Raw genomic sequence first — 16860 nt, forward strand, 5'->3', positions numbered from 1 at the left:
CTGCTATACAAGTCCCATTTCACTGCACTCTAGCCATGTTCTTTATTGTGTGCATAGTAGACTGTGATACAGTCAATGTATTGTCATAATTCACAAAATTACATGCCTGGACATGCAGCAGGCATGTCAACATGATCTATTTAGGGCAGGCTCAAATGTTTATAACATTTATCTGATTTGTCCTATATTTGTTGTCCCAACAAGCACACCCAAGTTGGATTATCTGGTGAAGAGGATTCCAATTTGTTAAAAAATAGGAGAAAATATGCTGATGATGCAGTGCATCTCTTAATACCTCTGGCATGTATATAGTTCTCCCTCCATCTCATGAATAATTCTTGATCCCTGTCTCTGGACTAGGCATGACCGACCATCCAATAGGCATTTGGAAACGGCATGGCACGTAGCGCTATCGAAGTTATGACTCGTGTCGTGGAATGAAGCTCAAGATGCTAGCTAGTCGATTGGAAAACGTAACACGATTAGTGGATATTGTCCGACTAACTACTGCGATAGAAGCAGCTCTGATAGAAGACGTACTGAAGGATTTCAGTCCGCTACGACTTCCGAAAGACCAGCTTGGTTCCTTCGCTCTGACTAGAAGTGTTATCCGTATCGATTACATCTCGAAGTGACGCGATCGAAGTACGCCGTGGCATTGAACCTGGTCCAATGACATAGGAAGCAGATAGTACCGAGAAATTGAAGGCATATGACCCAGTTATCGAATCCCTCGATCCCATAGTCAATTTTATGTACCAATCGTACATGAGATCGTGACCCATGTCCCAGGTCACTGGTTAGCGATTCTACCGGAGATTTCTTCAGGTGTAGGACCCTTATATATTAAGGAAGCCAATGGGATCTTAGGCGCCGTTACCTACATAATTGTCTGGATGGTACCTGCTCGGACTCAAAAGGTGCGTCAACAAAGTACACTCATCAGAAGGTTGCGTGAGTATCAGGGTTCCTGCTATTGGTGAAGTAGACTAGAACCACCGCACCTTTAAATAAAAAGTGTATAAATATATTTAATCTTCCAATAGCTCAGCTATGTACACCTTTCGAAGCGTTGTCGGTATCGATTATATTTTGAGATGACTATCGAAGTCCAACGTAACTGATATTCCGACAACGAGTCGTAGTCTTTCTGCAGCGGTCGTAGTCTTTCTGCCGCTGCAGAAATACTAGCTCTTGAGTCCAGCCAAGATCTACGAGTCTGTTGTGGACACTTGTTGTCCAATAATTAGCATCGAGGAGGGGGCTTAAAGACACAGAACTCACGTCTGGCCTATCATTTGGTTCTGCTGGTCAATGGTGTAACATTTAGTTCAAACAAAACATTCTCTGCACGCTAGTTTATAACACGATGAACACAACGTTCGCTATCCTTGAACAAATTGGAATACACCTTACTTGTTCTATGTCTCTTGCCATCGCCGACTGTCGCGATTTGAATAATTCTTTCTCTTGCGGATGGTCGATAAACTTGAACTGATTAGCAAGGTCATGAAAATCCTGCTGAAGAATATGTTTGCATCTGATGGCTCTAGTGCAAGACAGCCTAAGTTTCGTGGGGACTATCGGGAGCTTACTTTTGTCGATCTGCACCGGAAGCATACCGGCCAGCATGACGCTCACCAGCATATTCTTCCATTTGTGTGAAGGTGCATCTACATCCATGATTCAACGCGAGATAGTTATGACACTGCGTGGTGGTCAGAAGTTGAGCATCACTACGACCCATTTACGTACTGTTTGTGCGAACATCTGTTACACAAACGCTTTCGAAAGCACCACTCGACAATATAGACTACTCGTGAAAAAAACTGACAGTGAATTAAGCGTTCGAATCATGGAGCAAACGGGGAAGATATACGTGGCATTGTGGATTAAAACCTAGGTTCACCCAAGCCGGTTCGGTCATGCCAGGAAACGGATCCGGCAAATCGAGAACATTGGCGAGGGATGCTCTGCAACAAGAGAGCGATGAAGGGTGCATAAGGAATCTTCTGAAATTCCGGGTTAATCGCGCCAGGCGGAGAATGTCATGGGGAAGAAAATGTCCGAATATCTGGAGAACAGGTTAGCATAAGGGTCCGAATCGAAAAAAGCTCAGTGGCACACCTCCAGTAATTATCTAGTGACATATCCAATCAAGACTTTTAGTGCTCCTTTTTTCCCTCCTCAAACGACCTTCTGGGCGAGCACCGTGGCCGCCGCCCTGGTCTCGCGTCGTTTATACGGGGCAGAACGCGTCGACATCGTAATTAATTCTTACAAGATGCATGTAATCTTTACGAATGGCTTGTGTAGGATGCCAACGTACCACAAGTGAAGACGCACCTCGCGCGTTGAACGTGATGGTAGAGAATAATTTCCGATTACGGCAGGACCCGACACGAAAGCCGACGGACGGCCGAGTAGTAAGTACCGTAAATCACAATAAAACAAAAATAAATCATTCATTTTTCAATATTTGCTCTAAATTGCACCTGGAAGGCCCATGCATGCTGTATATCCTCTAAGTCTGCCTTAAATAAATCTACCTGTAGCTTTATTAACGAAAGACCAAAGGAACTGGAAGGGTTCATGAGATATATTTCGTCCTCAGAAACAGTTAGCAGTCATGATTGCCAACTAGCTCGCATTTGGTAGGAGTCACGAAGAGATGGCAGTGACACAAAAGATGTTTGGAGTAGCTATAAACCGTGCCGATGTTGATCCCGTCGAGACGACGTGTAGATGTCTGGTAAACCAGTAATTCTGCAGAGTTGTGTCAACGACTGAGAACAAGGGATGCAAAAGACTCACTGTGGCAAATACACATTTCCCGGCATATTTCAGCCGTTCTCCCGTGCGCAGAAGGCTCCTTTGCGTTGGAGCGATGATTTCTCCTTCCGCCGTCGACAGAAGGTTAAGCTAAGTCCACGAAATCTCGTCTCAAGAAATCATTGACAAGTTGTCGTTCTTTGACGCTATCAACCAGAATCTGAACGATATACGTGGCATTCTTGTACGAGCTAGGGTTGGCAGCAAGATTAAGACCGTAACTTGAGGATCCACCCTCCTTGCTGGCCTCCCAATTTTTGGTCTGAACGGCACCAATTGTAGTCATGTCAAAATCAGACATGGTACCAGAGCCTGACAACCCGGGTTCTCAACACCAAGAATAGACATACTTAATACATATACTTACCGTTATTGATTGCGACCTGCCGACCTTATGCGAACGCGTTTTTATAAAATTCGGCAATGAATTCAAGGGACCCGTTTAGACCTCTGATGTCACACCACTACACCATACAGTCATTTAGGTAGTGAATAATAGGTACCCCGGTACACATATGATCTCTCCTTCTTGGCGGTGTCAAGAAGTTCGGCAATGAGATATGGTACTGACTGTGACCAGAACAAAGTATTTAGGGTAAAGCCACGAGGTACCGCTATATGACGGTATAATACTTACGGTCCCATTGGATTATTCCCTCTGGGATCAGTCTGGAGGAACCAGCTGGTTTATCTTCCAGCGATGGTAAGGGTTGTAGAGGAACTTGGCTTACCCGTATGATTCTGCATAATTAGATAGTAATTAGATAGAGTAGCCTAACGTTTCAAATTAACATAAACACCGCCACTCCTTGAATGTACTCCTACCAAAGCAGGAGCACTGTGGATATTACAGTGAATGCTACCCACTATTCATTAGCCAATATTTTGAAATGAATGTCGCAGACTCACAAGATAGCATACTTAGCTCAGTTCCACTGCTTTAGGTTCAGTGTCATGTAGCCCTAGATACTCCTCGCCCACGTCGGGGTTTCATGCGTGAACATGTGTATCTGCAGTCCAGTGTTCGACCAACGGTATTGCCGGCCAGCCCGGAGATATACCAATCATACGAGCATGGGAGTCTCTAATGTTAATGTTTCGCGGATCCACCGTCCTGTGCACCCAATATAAAGACGTTCACAGAAACGATCCCTGGGGACCAGTCGATGGACGACACCAGAATAGAGCGTTTTGAGATCAGAACCGCTAACATATATGTAGTGCCTGGCTTTGAGGGATGTCCCTGTGGTCCGCAGAAAAAAAAAGTTGCTCGTCGGATAGATAATGTCAGTTTTACATCCACCACATCAGGAGAAGGAACTACTGATGGAGAGATGGACATAGCGAGCAGATGCAATCTGTATGCTGTGTTAATCGATGGCAGGGTAATACTGATGAGCGTGCTCCGATGAGACCGGGCTTGACCTTTGAAAAAGTGGCTTGAATTTCGGTTCTTTTCTATACCTTTTTGGAAATAATATGGCCTGCCAAAACTGTTTGAGCTCTGGGCCATCGCCAACAATATCGAGCATAGACTGAAGGTTTCAAAAGATACAGCGCGTAAGAATGCATAACATCCGTGCTGTACTTATTGAGTTGTCTGTAAATGTAAGAAAGAAGTTGCGCCCTTGCCCACGAATTCGAGTTCCAGGGAAATATCGCGGGATTGATCAAGGAACTAAGATGATGAGTATTCACCACCCGCGTAAACAAAATGCAGTTCTTATGTGAAAGTCGGTTCTGAAAGATTGATCACTTGATTGTCCGTGATGAGACTGTCATTACTTGAGCCCCAGGAGCCTGGCAGATCATACGAGAAGAGAATGAGTCTCTAGACGTCAGTCGGGGCTCAAAGACCTACAATTTCGCCGTACTGGCCTGGGGGAGGGAGGGGGATTGGTTATCAAAACACGAGCCCCTGCCATCAAACACCGCCAAGGTATCAGAAGAAACGATTTTATTGTTGAACAGCAAACGAAGCTCAACGGGTAGCTCGGAAGAGTCAAAACTTTAGAAAACACAGTACCGAAGAGAAGTAACATCGCGAAGAAGACATAGCATGATGCCAAGCTGGGATAATAGATCCGTTTATAAGGGACAACGCCAGGGAACCTAGCACATTATTCACATCCTTGTGTTTTGAGACGTTCAGGTGAGCTATTGATCATCTTCCTTAGATTCGAAGTCGATGTGACACGGTTCCGTTATGGCTTGGAAGTTGGTGTTGATCCAAGCTAAGTAGAAGGAGAATGGGTATTCATCGTTCCTAGCTGCGAGCCTCAGCTTTTGGATCACTTGCAGCTCCTTGAAGTTCAAATAGCCCATCCAGATATTTTGGGGCGGATAAGAGGAAGCATAAGGAATCGAATCGTCGTTTTCTTGCTGGCATCGTGGGAAAACATTATTCCCCGTGCCCTTCCTTGTTGAGACGCGTTCACGGCCCGAACGTTTGCATCTCTTTCTTTCGACCAGCCTCCAGGACATTGGCAACGAGCAATACGATAACCAAGACCGACGCTAATGCTGTACTTAACCTTAGGCTCCGCTGCGTTTGATGCAACTTTGATTATGTCTCAGCCACGCCCGTATTGCCACACGGACATCGCCTTTCCTAGGTATTGCATTTGGGCAGCATTTGGGTATGAAGACTCCGAAGCACAAAGATGCAAGCGATGTTCTACAAATGTGGAAAACAGATTGGTCCCAAAGATTGAACTGAATGGAAACCAGTGATCATAGAGAGGAACTGAAACATGGGAACGAGGTTAAATGATAAACACCGGGGTTAACCGTAGTCTTGGGACGAACCTGTGCCGTATACAAAACGTATAGTCCAGTGATGAATGCTCCTTTCTTTGCTTTCAAGCTACAGTTGCACTCCATGTGCGTCGTTTCTATCGCATCGTTGGAACATTAATACTTACAGACTAGTTCTTTAAATTCAGAGATTATCAATGCCAACCGTGCGCGTTAGCCCCCGGGAAACTGCAAAATTGGATCTGTCGCTTCCACATGCGACGGGGGTTGCCCTCGTGTGCGGCATACTCGGAGGGGCTGCTGGCCTCTTCTTCCTTGCCTTGACTATTTGCTGTATCATGAAGCGTCGGCGAACACAGAAGCATCGGTACAAACATAAACCGCGTTCCGTTGTACCCTTCCCTTATCAAACTACACCATTCGATATCCCGGAAGCGAATGGCCTCGCGCCCCTTCTTCGCACCGAATCTCATCCTTACTCGCATGACTCTCTTAACTCGATTGTCCACGACTACAGTCGCCCGCCCGTTACACAACAAGCGTGGGACTCACGTCAGTACACCTACATAACTCCAGAAGACCACCTTCCCAAAGTCCCGCCACCCGTACCCTATTCCACTCAGCCTCTGTTCAAGTCCGACCCATTCCTTCCATCTCTCCATACCGCGTCCGACAGCGACTGCTCGCTGCTAGGGCTGCTTCCATCGCCTGGTTATCACCACGACCCCGTCAAGTCGCTACAGTTAAGCCCGAAGCATCTTCCGCGACTCGTGATCCCCAATGCAGCATCCCGGCCGAGATCTTCTCGTGCCATCGAGAATTCAAAATATGATCAAAGGATTCCTTCGGAGCTATCATCTGGGTCCGAATATTCTCAGCCGTCCGCTTCCTCGTCATTTATACAACAATCCTTTCACAGCCAAGACCTTGCTCCCCCGCCTGCCCCACCACGGCCCGACTATATCGTCATGCAAGGGCGGTTTCAAGATGAGCCGGTTGGCCTGGGGAGGACAAACACGATTGAAATAGCTAGCCTGCTGAAGGATTGCACCAAGGGCGATGGAAATCTACTGCGTGCTACGAGTAACATTTCACACATTGAGCGCTGGGATTCCCCAGCTGTTCTCCCTTCACCGGTTGACTGAACATCGAAATCCCTGTCTGTGTCTAAATATTAATTCAGAAGCTTCGTATATCCTGCAGTTCGCAACTCAGAGGATCCTTCCAAGTCAATATTACACACTTGTCTCTGTTGTCCGCATATTGGGTAGTCATCATATTCAGGAACATGTCGTTATCGCTATCGCTCTATCATTATTTGTTACACCCTCGGATAAAAAGATTCTCCAATCACAGATCAATAAGAAGACGGATGCTTCAAGAGCGTCTAGAAAGACTTCTGATCAGCCAGCACCATAGTCATAGGGCGCGAGCCACTTACACCACCATCGATCAATACAGTTTCTCCAGTGACATACCAATTCGCCAGCAAGAAGAGCGCGAGTGATCCAACGTCGCGCGGTTTACCCCATCCTTGTTCGACGGGAACCTCAAAGTTTATTTTAGCATCCGGCGGAACAACCGCGACTCCGGACTCGTCAATTGGAGCTCCGGGAAGAGACATCTAAAGACAATCAGTGGAAGTCCAGCATTCATCGTGAAGTAATAAATCCGTACCGCACTAGGGAAAAGGCCTGGGGAACAGATTTAATATTACAGAACGGGCGATGGGACACAGAGAAACTTGCCTGGTGCAATTCCATTGACTCTGATACCCAGCGGCAGCAGTTCATGAGCGAGAGAGGAAGTAGCGTGCCCAATGGCACTTTTTGAGAACATATATGGATATGAGAGTCCAGCGGTTGACGAGTCCTGTGTATCAAACGATGAGGATGGAATCGGTAGCTGAAACAAAGGAACAACCTTCGTCCATCCATTCATACTACTAGTCATGATGATTTGCGGTCCGAACTTCTTGGTTGCCGGATCATCCGAGAATTTCCATTTTTCAAGCAACGGCAAGAAGGCGAACGTCAGCCAGTATGGTCCGACAGCGTTCGTATTGAGGGTATCATTGAAAGATTCTTGAGTGATATCATCGAAGAAACTCGAGACATACGCAGATGCCGTGGAAGCTGTTGGACGCTTAAAGCTGCCTTTAAGGATGCCAGCATTGTTGAAGAGGGCTGTAACATGGCGTTCTCGCTTCCCAACTTCACTAGCCAGACGTTTGGCTTCTGACTAAGTCAGAGTCAGCAAACGTTTCAATCAAAACTTGCTTGACACACACACATACCTTTAAACGGATGTCTCCCTCAATTCCATACATTGTGCCGGCACCGGGGATGTTAGCAGCAGCGGCATTGAACTTGTCGCAAGTTCTACAAACATTACTTCGGTGCTGAACCATCTGCACAGAGATGACTTACTGGTTGAGATCGGCCTGTGATGGTCCGACGATATACACAGTGGCACCGTTCGCGATCAACGTTGAGCTAATCATTAGCCCAATTCCCTGCAGCACGACAAAGCATGAGCGGATATACTCCAAGATTAACAGAACGACCCACGGAGCCTCCACCAGTGATGACTACGACTGTACTGCGAAGGTCGAAGAGGTTGACTGCACGAAGATTATCTAGAGAGAGAGTCGACATGGTGGGCAGTGGGAACAGAACACAGTAAGGAATCAATCTTTTATATCCACCGTGGGTGTTGACGTCATTTGGCGGCTAGGCTTGCGGGTCGTCAGCCGGTATTGAGAAGCCTTATCAAATGGATGGTCCCGAAGAACCTTCGAACTGCCTGTGGGTCAGATGTAAGGTGTTACCGAAAGTTCTCGTATCATGGGCGCAAAATTGGAACGAAGAGATCCTAGAATATCACCGATAAGAATCCCCACCTCGTCTGAATCACCCGTACAGTGAACGAGCTCAACGTGGACAACGTTGTGGATTAAGGGCAAGGAGTAGAGATAGACGTGACATTGGGGACAGTGCAGCAACGCGTAAGCCACGAATGAGTAGGCCCGCAGAGTAGGGATAGTTTCGTGCCAGGTAACCAAGAATGTATCTGATGGGCTCTTGGGAGAGGTTGCCGCGTCGTATTATCCATTATCGCGTTGTTCTAGCCAAATTTTAAGGATTTTTCTTGGAATGCTAGCATACATTACGCACCAATTACCCTTCAATGACAATCAAAGGTATCAACACCGTTTGCAATGAGAAAGTGAGGATACCAATGAGGAGATGATGGTTAGAGTGAAAACTTCCTTGCCAACAATCGTTCGTTCTTTGATCCCTCACCATGACCGGCATCTGCAACAATATTGACACTCACTTCTGTAGCCGCCACTATAACTGTCGAAACGGCTGGAACAGGCAAGAACCGCGAATTTTCTTTTATACTGTACTCGCCCACGTATTGGCTGTAAAAGAGAAGCGAAACATCATCGCGGCTTGGAGAGTTATCTCTCCATGTTCACCACATAATTATCGACAGATTTCTTGCCAGAAAGGCGGGACATCCCTCTGGACCATCGTTACTGCCAGTAAGAGACCGAGGAGCAACGAAGAACAAGAGACGTGACTTTTCAATGCACGACCTCTCATTGCTCTCGTTCTGGCAGACTCACTACAATGAGATAATGTGAACAGGGCGTGATATTGTAGATGAGATATACACTCGATGAGTCCTTTGCCTAACACCTTTACATATCTGGCTTATTCATGGAGTCCCGCAGACCTTTTCGTGAACGAACACCTTATTCTGACAAAGAACATGCTTGCTGTAGTAATACACACACGAATAGGCATTTACAAGATAACTCAGTCGAAAATGCTTTGTATACAGTAGTGCTCTGAAAAATAAAACGTGAGAATATGCATCGAAGCAGTCGGAATAACAACTGACGTTTAACGACCTCAACCTCCAAAACACCTCTACCTTTCAGCAAATGCATGCTCTCCTCAACTTGACGCTTCCATTGATCCCAGTCGTCCGTTGGGCGCTCAGAGCCATCACATCCGTGACTGTCGCATCGGCCAGGATGGATACGATTATGCAACCTGACATGAACACTTTGCAGTGCAGGCAACGCCAGTTCATCGAGGTGAGCATCAAACTCAGCCCAGGCATAAACAGAGTGGCGGGAGTTGTGGTCCCACTGGTTAAACACGCACTCTACTGTCAACGCCCGCAATGTAGGACTAAGGCACGTTCCAAGTATGAGAGGGTCCAGGGGAGAGGCCAAGATAACGTAATAAGAGGAAAGGCTGCTGTGTCGGCTCAGATCTAAACTGGCTTGATCTTTGAAAGGAAGTTAGTGAAATGATGAAATGAGGACAGCGACTTACCCGCCCAGGGGTCAACTTCCAGAGTGAATGACTCGAGCGTTTCTTGCATCGCATCAAGCAGTTTCTGAATGATCGGTGATGCGCTCTTCGAATCATAGTATAGTTGGAGATGTCGAATATCGCTGATGTCGTACAGAGACTGGTCAAAGAATAGCCATGAAATATTTTCGCATGTTGCGTCCCCGGCCATATACAAAGATTCCAATGCTGGTAGACCATGCGGTGGAGGGCGAATCGGCGGGGAAACGGTATAACCCCAATCTGCTCCGTCATCACAGATAAGCGACAGATGCTTTAGTGCCGGGTTTGCTGCAGCAATGAGTAGGTCTGCGAAATTTCCATGTGTTTCAAACGCGAAGCCATTTAAGATGAGCGTCTTGAGTGGCACAGAGCGGAGAGCTGCGAGGAAGAGTCTGTATGTTGCGACTGGAAAGTGGTCCGAGACTTCATGGATTCCGCGACAGATGAATTCGATATGGAATAGATTGTGGAGGGAAGGAATGATAGAAAGGAGAGAGGTCTCCATGAATACATTCGTCAATAGCACTGTTCTTGAATGAATTCCGAGTCTTGTGACCAGAGGGGCGACATGAGGTGAATTTTCGAGTAATGCGATAAAGTTCTGGCGGTGGTACAGTTGCCCTCCATATTGTTCTCGAAACAAGTCCAATTCAGAGATGTGCACGATAAACACATTTGAATAAATATGATAGCGACTGCGGTCCAAGAAAGCTCGGGATGCAAGTTCGCAAGTTCGCAAGGCGGGGATGTCATCGTGCAGAAAGTCAAGAATGTAATCAAAGAGCTCTTGTCGCATGCAAAGGGCCACGTCGCTGGGCATATTTTTCTTGAATGGCGTCGCCCTCGGTGGCATGTACCTTTGGCACGGATGAGTGCCTCTCCTGAGAGAAAGAAATACAGTGACGCACGAAATTACTAGAAACTGAAGCCGTACAGATATCCCAAGGAAGGTAAGATGTTGGGTCGGTTGGAGAGAACGAAGAGATATGGTGGTCCGGAAGCAAAATTGAGCGCGTCGTTTCCTCGTGATCGCCACTTAGAGTGTGATGATATTTGCAATTCCTTTACTAGCCACATGAGGCATGTCCCCTATTCTGGTCGTTATAGGGGAAAGCATAGTCCAGAGTCGTTCCTGCGACGCACTGCAATGCTGCAAATCAGGCCTGCTATATGTTGAGAAGGTCGAGACAGATACCGGAATAAAAGAGCGTAGGCTCTGAGTGAGTCCCAGTACACTTTTCCGTCGACCTTTGTCTCTTATATATACGCTGTAGAGACAGATCCAGTTCATCATTGTGAAGCACAACATAATGGACAGCGTCTTGGTCCGGCCTTACACATTGCGAGCGTCCGGGACCGATAGAGACCACTGCGAGGACCGCAAACCGACCATGTACAGCACCAACATACCGCGTACGTCTATGTGCAGCCAGATTCTCACAAATGATTTATTTCTGGCAAATTTTTTCAGAAGAAGCACGAGCTATTAAATACGACATGCTATACCGACATGATTTTCTACCTGCACTACAGTCTTCATGCAGGATGGTTTGGAGAATCATCTAGCGTTTTCCCGCTGCGACTGGAAAGAGGCCGAGACTGAACCCATTGCAGAGGAAACGAATGACACCAACACCCTGGTGGCAGACCATTTGATGGTGAACACCTAGAAGAACCCTGCTCCCATGTCAGCGTCCAGTACATTTTTTGCAGGAGCAGGACTAGGGGCAGGAACTTTTCTTCTGCGGGGAAGCGAGCCAGCTCTGTGTGCACTCCAAGACTTCACCGATGTGGCATAACTGGGGGACAAGGCCTTATTTATCCGCATTCTACTTATAGCATCCGTGTTTCTGCTTGCGTTTCAGCTACGAAAGGCTTTCATCATTAGAGTAAAGGGTGAGTGATTATGCAGAGCCGTCTTCATTTGTGGCTTACGTCTTTATCGTCGTAGCTAGAGAATCCTACATTCGGGTCTAATAGTATTCTCACGTCTTGAAAAGACGCTTTCAGATTGGTTTTCCACGGGAAGGAAATCATCCAAGAGGGTCACAGACAGGTACCCATGCTGTCGTCTAAAAACCCACCGTCGGGCTGATCAGCTTGTGCGTAGTACTACGGATCAGCATTCAAGGTCCCTTACTCGACAAGAGGGTGATCGTCATCAGTGAGAATGACATTCGAGAGTCTTCGCTTGAGCATCTGTCTTTCATGGATGCGAGTTCAGATATGAGCGCTAGGTTCTCTCAGATTATACTTGACATAATTCTTATCATACTGTCTGCAGCTTCTGCAGATCGAGCACACAATGGGCCGCAGCATCGTCGACGACCCTTACCATACAGAGGTCTACGAAGTCTTTTGACGCGTAACATCGGTGCATCTTTTGTAGATGTCCCAGATGAGGTCAGAGCGTCCTTGAGTGACAATATACTGTTGACCGAAGGTGCCAGATTTCATGGTCTTCACCATCTCTCGCTTTTTTTCAATTTACTATAGACTGGATCAAGGTTCCCGCATTCAAGACTGTTCTGCAAATCGTATCGGAGTCAGTTAACCGGATGTTCACTGATCTTCCTTTCTGTCAGTATTAAGTCTCTTACCAATAACTGACATTTGGCTAATTTAATTGGCGTCAAGGTCGTAACCAAGATTATCTCAAAATCAATGTCAATTTCATGACCAGTGTTGTCGCTTGTGCCAAAGTTAACAACCTCTTTCCTCCCTTCTTGAAACCGTAAGTCATCTGAGCTTAGGATAACTGACCAAGATCTCATATTGTGATTAGAATCATTGGATCCATCCTCACACCCCGGTGGCGTGCTATATCCAAGATGGAGAAATCTCTTGGTCAGATCATACGGGATTGGCTGTATGCAGAGAACCTCAATGACAAAGATTGGCGGGGAAAGCCGGTAAGGAATTCACAAGTCGTCGTCGATTATGTCTTATACTGCCGCCATAGAATGCTTGGTTCCTCAATGAAACAACAGGTGTTGGAGAAAGGCGCACGGTACTAGATCTAGTACCCAGATGCTTGTTTTGAATATGGCAGCTATACATGCTACGTCCATGGTACGTCTGATGTAGTGCATATGGATCCGGATCCATATGTTGGCTGTTGTCGTAGGCTTTTACTGCGGCTCTGTACGCATTAGAAAGGAACAAACTGTCAGTGCACAACTTCTACACCATCTCAGACACGGTATGCATCCCACATGTTCTGATTAGTGGCGCAACGTTGGGAGAATGTTTCAGCAATGCGTAAAGATCTGCGCATTGATACAATTTCCGGGCATGTCGTTCACGAAACGAGCCAAGTTCAACATCGTACACGATTAAAACGCTTAAATAGATGCGATGACGGCTCCCGGGCAAGAAACAAAGGGAAACAAGGGGTGTCGTCGTGCGGGAAGTCGAGGATATAATTGACCAGTTCCTGAAGCATAACGAGACACGAATCGCTCGGTCTAGGGACCTTGTACGGCATTGTCATTAGTAGGGCGCTCTCTGTCTGCCTACAGCCTGGGTCAGCGATATTCCTTTTAGCGAGGAAATACGACAACGCATGAAATACTGGCACTATCCTGACATCTGTTCCTCTAGAGAACAGCAACGATGTCAGAGACGGGGCGAGATAGTTATGAGTGAAATAATGTACACAATAAACGGGAATGGGATGGTGTGTTGATACTGGTATCGGTACAAGATGGTGGTAAGGTTGATGGTCGCCGGTCTGCCGAGGTTCGTCTTCTGCCTCCCGGAAATTGTACTCATTTTAAGGTGCAACTCAGGTACTGAGATGTAGCAGCAGCGAGATGGCTTTCCTCTCCGCTGAAAAGCAATTACCATCCTTCATACCCGTCAAAGTTGGTCTAGCGCTGAGTCTAACATCTGCCGCAGAGCTGTGGTAAACAAATTACTTAACATGTTGTCGTGCGTGGCAGAATAGGCGTCATTGAATGCCACGCACGCTTTCTGTGTTGCACGCTACTATTTGCTCCATATTTAGCGACAACTTCGGCCAACATCATAAAATACAAGAATACAAATACTACGAAATTGCAAGCGTGTCCTTCCTGGCGCGCTTTATACAAGACCATGGAAGCACTCGAGCCTGCGACATGAAATATACGCATGATCAACCCTTTTAATCGTATATAACTTGAGCAGGACCCCTGTAAGAAATCATCAGTTATCCTGACGAATCAATCAATAGAAGCACAGCGATACCTCTTCTCTTGGCCCTAAAACAAGGGAAATAAAGATCAATAGCGCGCGTGGAGCCGGAGCCCATGTAACTCACATCTTCCATCCACGCAAGTTGTGCTTTCAGCTCCGTCATCCCGAACAACATCACGACATCATAACTCAATTGGTAGTAGTAGGTCCCGTCCGAACAGCGTCGAGGTTTCAGTGACTTTGCCACGACGGAAGTATCAGCTGTAACACGGCAATATTGTGAATAATCGTCTATACCAGCAATTAAAACGGTGTTGCAAGATTCGGAGACAACGAACCTTTATCAACATCCATCCATTTCGGATGCCCCCTTTTCCCGGTATAACGCCAGATTGATGTTGTGATGGCGCCCAAGTCCGACAACGATCGTGCAAGCCTGCAATATGTCTCACGGAATTCGGTCTCTTCAGAGACCAGGACGTCCTGAGGGATATGCAATGTCAGCGGCCAGCTCGTAGACAAATAGAGGCATTACCTTAGCGAGGATGACACTATATTGCCCTCCCAAAGAGAGCGTTCCGGAAGAGTCTACAAACGTCTCGGAGCGACGAAGAACATGTTCTTCGTCTAGACAATCATAGTCAGTATACATTCGTACACCGTAATTGTACTTGGACATGCGCGCGGTAACAGCATGGTCGAGGTGGAATGACACGGCACCATCAGCAACGGCTTTGTTCCTGAGAACGAATTCCATAAGGGCAATCAGTCAGAGCTCATGAAAGAAAAATACTGACACATGGCTGTCAGGTCGAGCGAGGGTCAGGCCAAGCAGATTTGTGTGTTCTTGTATTTTGAGGAAGAGCCAATCACTTGCAGCAAAGCCGCCGACGAGAAAAACGGTCTTCAAATGACGTGATGAGTACCCGATATGAACCTTTTTACAGCATTACACTCACCGAAACAGTCTTCTTCGATGCGGCTCGTTGAGCATCTATAGCTTTAGTAATAGAAGTTATCGATGGTTCAAAGAAGGTCGCAACGTCCGTCCTGTGGAATATCAGGCGTGTCTCTTTTAGCATATTCGTAATTCCCTCACCCTTTTAGCTTGAGCTGACCCGACCGAATGTCGCATGCAGAGTCCCTATCACGGAGGCCCCCAAACTTGACAAACGACGGCTCTGCGGAGTCCCTGAAACGAAGCTTCGTAGACTTGTCGAAGCATTCCGCGATATGACCGATATCGTCGTGAAATTTAGAGCCTTTCAGCTTTCCTATAAATTCATGAATAAAAAGAGGGCCGAGATACGCCAAACGTTACCGTCAATGAAAGTACGAGCGCGCTGCGTGACAAAAATTGATCCAGAAAAGTCACCTGTGCATGACGGTAAGCGTTGTATGGGAAAAGAAAGTCAAGTATCTTACAAAACGGGGTGGCAATCTCTTGGAACGAATATTTCCCAGCGCCTCTAGTTGAAATACTAGTGTAGCTGCTTATATCGACAGTGCCACCTCCGGCGTCGACGATAATTATTCCTTCTCCCTCCTTTAGGCACCATGTGAGGCCCACTGCATTGGCAAGGAGAACGTGGCGCTAACCTTTACAAGCGACGAAAGACCTCGCTGGATACAGAAATGCAAACTAGCTTCTCCTTCGGTAACAAAGTGTACACGCGTGTTCTTGTCGTCATCGCTGATGAGACCACCCTGTACGACGGCCTTGCGCATTTGATCCTGCTGTCCTCCCTCCCATCCGTTCGGATGGCTCAAGATGAACTCAATCGAATCCTCAATCGAGGACCAAAACGTCACACCGCTGGGATGAGTTTCTTGTATGAAGGTCTTGGCGCACTGGAAGAGGTACGCATAGAAATCAGCAAAGAGCATAAGGACATCCTTGCCGGGAGGGAGCGGCGAAATGGCTTGGTTGATGTTATCTGACTTTGCGTCCTTGCCAGGAGGACGGAGGTGTAGTTTGAACCTGAGTAACAGGACGTTCATTACGATGACAACATATTAATGGAAGGAGAGCCTACTTTTCGCATCGGACCCATCCCTCCTCTTCGATCTTATCATTGATGTTTTCGCTCATCGCTTCGGCGCCGGCCGCCCTCACTTTGCCATTCTGATCGTAGCAGATAACAGTCGGGATTTTCGCATTGCCACCAGTACCTTCCAGGGAAGGATACCTGCACAGTATTAGATTTCTGGTAGTCCAAGATTCCAAAGATTGTACCTGGTCACGGGCTGTATTGTTGGAGGGATGTCCGGGTCGAGTACACTAGGAAACAAACCCTCAGAGAAGTTTTGGACGAGCGCGCAACAAGTTTTACCTGTATGAGATCCCGCTGTAAGTCGTTCCGAGGTCGAAAGCCAAGAGCAGCTTCCTGGAATTACCGACGTAGGCTGACCGTATGTTCATGGCGGCGTCAAGGTGGGGTCGTGGTTACGGCAGAAAGGCCCATACGACGGAATATAAGCACACATTCGTACTCTTATCGTTCACACGTCTGGTGATAAGGTAATAGCAATGTGCACTCCCGGAGAAGAACATGTGGATTACATGCTCCCAATGTGACTTGCTGACCTCTGCAGTCACATCGATAGCTTTCTTTCACCAACAGGACCTCCAAACAGTCGTTCAAACATGCTTGTAAAGGCAGGAGCACTGATAAAGCGAATAGTTCGCCCAAAAGCGACAGGCGGTTCAAGCGCT

At 47.0% G+C, this 16860-nt stretch overlaps 8 protein-coding genes across 8 annotated transcripts; 1 reads left to right on the top strand and 7 right to left on the bottom strand.

The window, feature by feature from the left end:
- Positions 1–1039: 1039 nt before the first annotated feature.
- BT62DRAFT_1073422 (uncharacterized protein) lies at positions 1040–2265 on the bottom strand (the record flags this gene model as incomplete). Its single annotated transcript, XM_043178933.1, has 8 exons — positions 1040–1141; positions 1162–1231; positions 1417–1549; positions 1596–1673; positions 1756–1829; positions 1880–2074; positions 2126–2140; positions 2197–2265. 8 exons carry the CDS (start codon positions 2263–2265, stop codon positions 1086–1088), a joined length of 690 nt encoding a protein of 229 aa, XP_043043542.1. The 3' UTR covers positions 1040–1085.
- Positions 2266–2661: 396 nt separating this feature from the next.
- On the bottom strand, positions 2662–3133 carry BT62DRAFT_917575 (uncharacterized protein; the record flags this gene model as incomplete). The annotated part of the gene is made up of 3 exons (XM_043184051.1): positions 2662–2766; positions 2815–2922; positions 2960–3133. 3 exons carry the CDS (start codon positions 3131–3133, stop codon positions 2662–2664), a joined length of 387 nt encoding a protein of 128 aa, XP_043043543.1.
- A 1349-nt stretch (positions 3134–4482) lies between these two features.
- On the bottom strand, positions 4483–4906 carry BT62DRAFT_621145 (uncharacterized protein). The gene is made up of 2 exons (XM_043181635.1): positions 4694–4906; positions 4483–4632 (listed from the first exon to the last, which is right to left on the bottom strand). The coding sequence occupies exons 1-2, from the start codon at positions 4872–4874 to the stop codon at positions 4556–4558; spliced, it is 258 nt and encodes an 85-aa protein (XP_043043544.1). The 5' UTR covers positions 4875–4906; the 3' UTR covers positions 4483–4555.
- Positions 4907–5642: 736 nt separating this feature from the next.
- Positions 5643–6822, bottom strand: BT62DRAFT_928829 (uncharacterized protein). Its single transcript, XM_043185585.1, has 3 exons — positions 6671–6822; positions 5778–6096; positions 5643–5715 (listed from the first exon to the last, which is right to left on the bottom strand). The coding sequence occupies exons 1-2, from the start codon at positions 6736–6738 to the stop codon at positions 5784–5786; spliced, it is 381 nt and encodes a 126-aa protein (XP_043043545.1). The 5' UTR covers positions 6739–6822; the 3' UTR covers positions 5643–5715; positions 5778–5783.
- Positions 6823–6840: 18 nt separating this feature from the next.
- Positions 6841–8395, bottom strand: BT62DRAFT_621137 (NAD(P)-binding protein). Its single transcript, XM_043181634.1, has 8 exons — positions 8160–8395; positions 8019–8104; positions 7886–7970; positions 7513–7830; positions 7338–7461; positions 7267–7283; positions 7031–7213; positions 6841–6976 (listed from the first exon to the last, which is right to left on the bottom strand). Exons 1-8 carry the CDS (start codon positions 8244–8246, stop codon positions 6947–6949), a joined length of 930 nt encoding a protein of 309 aa, XP_043043546.1. The 5' UTR covers positions 8247–8395; the 3' UTR covers positions 6841–6946.
- Positions 8396–9389: 994 nt separating this feature from the next.
- BT62DRAFT_992060 (uncharacterized protein) lies at positions 9390–10955 on the bottom strand. Its single transcript, XM_043190320.1, has 4 exons — positions 10874–10955; positions 9945–10822; positions 9502–9897; positions 9390–9448 (listed from the first exon to the last, which is right to left on the bottom strand). The coding sequence occupies exons 2-4, from the start codon at positions 10816–10818 to the stop codon at positions 9417–9419; spliced, it is 1302 nt and encodes a 433-aa protein (XP_043043547.1). The 5' UTR covers positions 10819–10822; positions 10874–10955; the 3' UTR covers positions 9390–9416.
- Positions 10956–11035: 80 nt separating this feature from the next.
- BT62DRAFT_1073425 (uncharacterized protein) lies at positions 11036–13628 on the top strand. Its single transcript, XM_043178934.1, has 12 exons — positions 11036–11185; positions 11240–11378; positions 11499–11623; positions 11966–12021; positions 12089–12408; positions 12462–12545; positions 12603–12699; positions 12751–12877; positions 12928–12935; positions 12989–13037; positions 13093–13133; positions 13194–13628. Exons 2-12 carry the CDS (start codon positions 11276–11278, stop codon positions 13228–13230), a joined length of 1047 nt encoding a protein of 348 aa, XP_043043548.1. The 5' UTR covers positions 11036–11185; positions 11240–11275; the 3' UTR covers positions 13231–13628.
- A 529-nt stretch (positions 13629–14157) lies between these two features.
- On the bottom strand, positions 14158–16566 carry BT62DRAFT_885747 (uncharacterized protein; the record flags this gene model as incomplete). Its single annotated transcript, XM_043182845.1, is given in 12 exon segments — positions 14158–14435; positions 14483–14627; positions 14680–14884; positions 14942–15048; positions 15104–15194; positions 15244–15418; positions 15466–15519; positions 15570–15683; positions 15701–16125; positions 16181–16333; positions 16381–16425; positions 16478–16566. 12 exon segments carry the CDS (start codon positions 16564–16566, stop codon positions 14158–14160), a joined length of 1881 nt encoding a protein of 626 aa, XP_043043549.1.
- Positions 16567–16860: the final 294 nt, after the last annotated feature.

The sequence above is a fragment of the Guyanagaster necrorhizus genome (genome assembly GCF_019112545.1).
Source record: "Guyanagaster necrorhizus MCA 3950 unplaced genomic scaffold BT62scaffold_5, whole genome shotgun sequence".
In the NCBI taxonomy this organism is placed as follows: Eukaryota; Fungi; Basidiomycota; class Agaricomycetes; order Agaricales; family Physalacriaceae; genus Guyanagaster; species Guyanagaster necrorhizus.

Excerpts from the sequence above, each read along its gene's own strand:
- BT62DRAFT_621145 (XM_043181635.1), bottom strand. The coding sequence starts at position 4,874 with ATGTTACTTCTCTTCGGTACTGTGTTTTCTAAAGTTTTGACTCTTCCG. Across the intron at positions 4,633-4,693 it reads CAGGCCAGTACGGCGAAATT|GCTCCTGGGGCTCAAGTAAT; the intron begins GTAGGTCTTTGA and ends ATGATCTGCCAG.
- BT62DRAFT_621137 (XM_043181634.1), bottom strand. The coding sequence starts at position 8,246 with ATGTCGACTCTCTCTCTAGATAATCTTCGTGCAGTCAACCTCTTCGAC. Across the intron at positions 7,831-7,885 it reads AGGGAGACATCCGTTTAAAG|TCAGAAGCCAAACGTCTGGC; the intron begins GTATGTGTGTGT and ends ACTCTGACTTAG. Across the intron at positions 7,462-7,512 it reads GTATGAATGGATGGACGAAG|GACTCGTCAACCGCTGGACT; the intron begins GTTGTTCCTTTG and ends TTTGATACACAG.
- BT62DRAFT_992060 (XM_043190320.1), bottom strand. The coding sequence starts at position 10,818 with ATGCCACCGAGGGCGACGCCATTCAAGAAAAATATGCCCAGCGACGTG. Across the intron at positions 9,898-9,944 it reads GGAAGTTGACCCCTGGGCGG|ATCAAGCCAGTTTAGATCTG; the intron begins GTAAGTCGCTGT and ends TTCCTTTCAAAG. Across the intron at positions 9,449-9,501 it reads GGAGGTTGAGGTCGTTAAAC|AGCACTACTGTATACAAAGC; the intron begins GTCAGTTGTTAT and ends TTTATTTTTCAG.
- BT62DRAFT_1073425 (XM_043178934.1), top strand. The coding sequence starts at position 11,276 with ATGGACAGCGTCTTGGTCCGGCCTTACACATTGCGAGCGTCCGGGACC. Across the intron at positions 11,624-11,965 it reads TGGTGGCAGACCATTTGATG|ACGCTTTCAGATTGGTTTTC; the intron begins GTGAACACCTAG and ends CGTCTTGAAAAG. Across the intron at positions 13,038-13,092 it reads CTATACATGCTACGTCCATG|GCTTTTACTGCGGCTCTGTA; the intron begins GTACGTCTGATG and ends CTGTTGTCGTAG.
- BT62DRAFT_928829 (XM_043185585.1), bottom strand. The coding sequence starts at position 6,738 with ATGTTCAGTCAACCGGTGAAGGGAGAACAGCTGGGGAATCCCAGCGCT. Across the intron at positions 6,097-6,670 it reads CAATGTGTGAAATGTTACTC|GGACAATCGAGTTAAGAGAG; the intron begins GTAGCACGCAGT and ends GACTGTAGTCGT.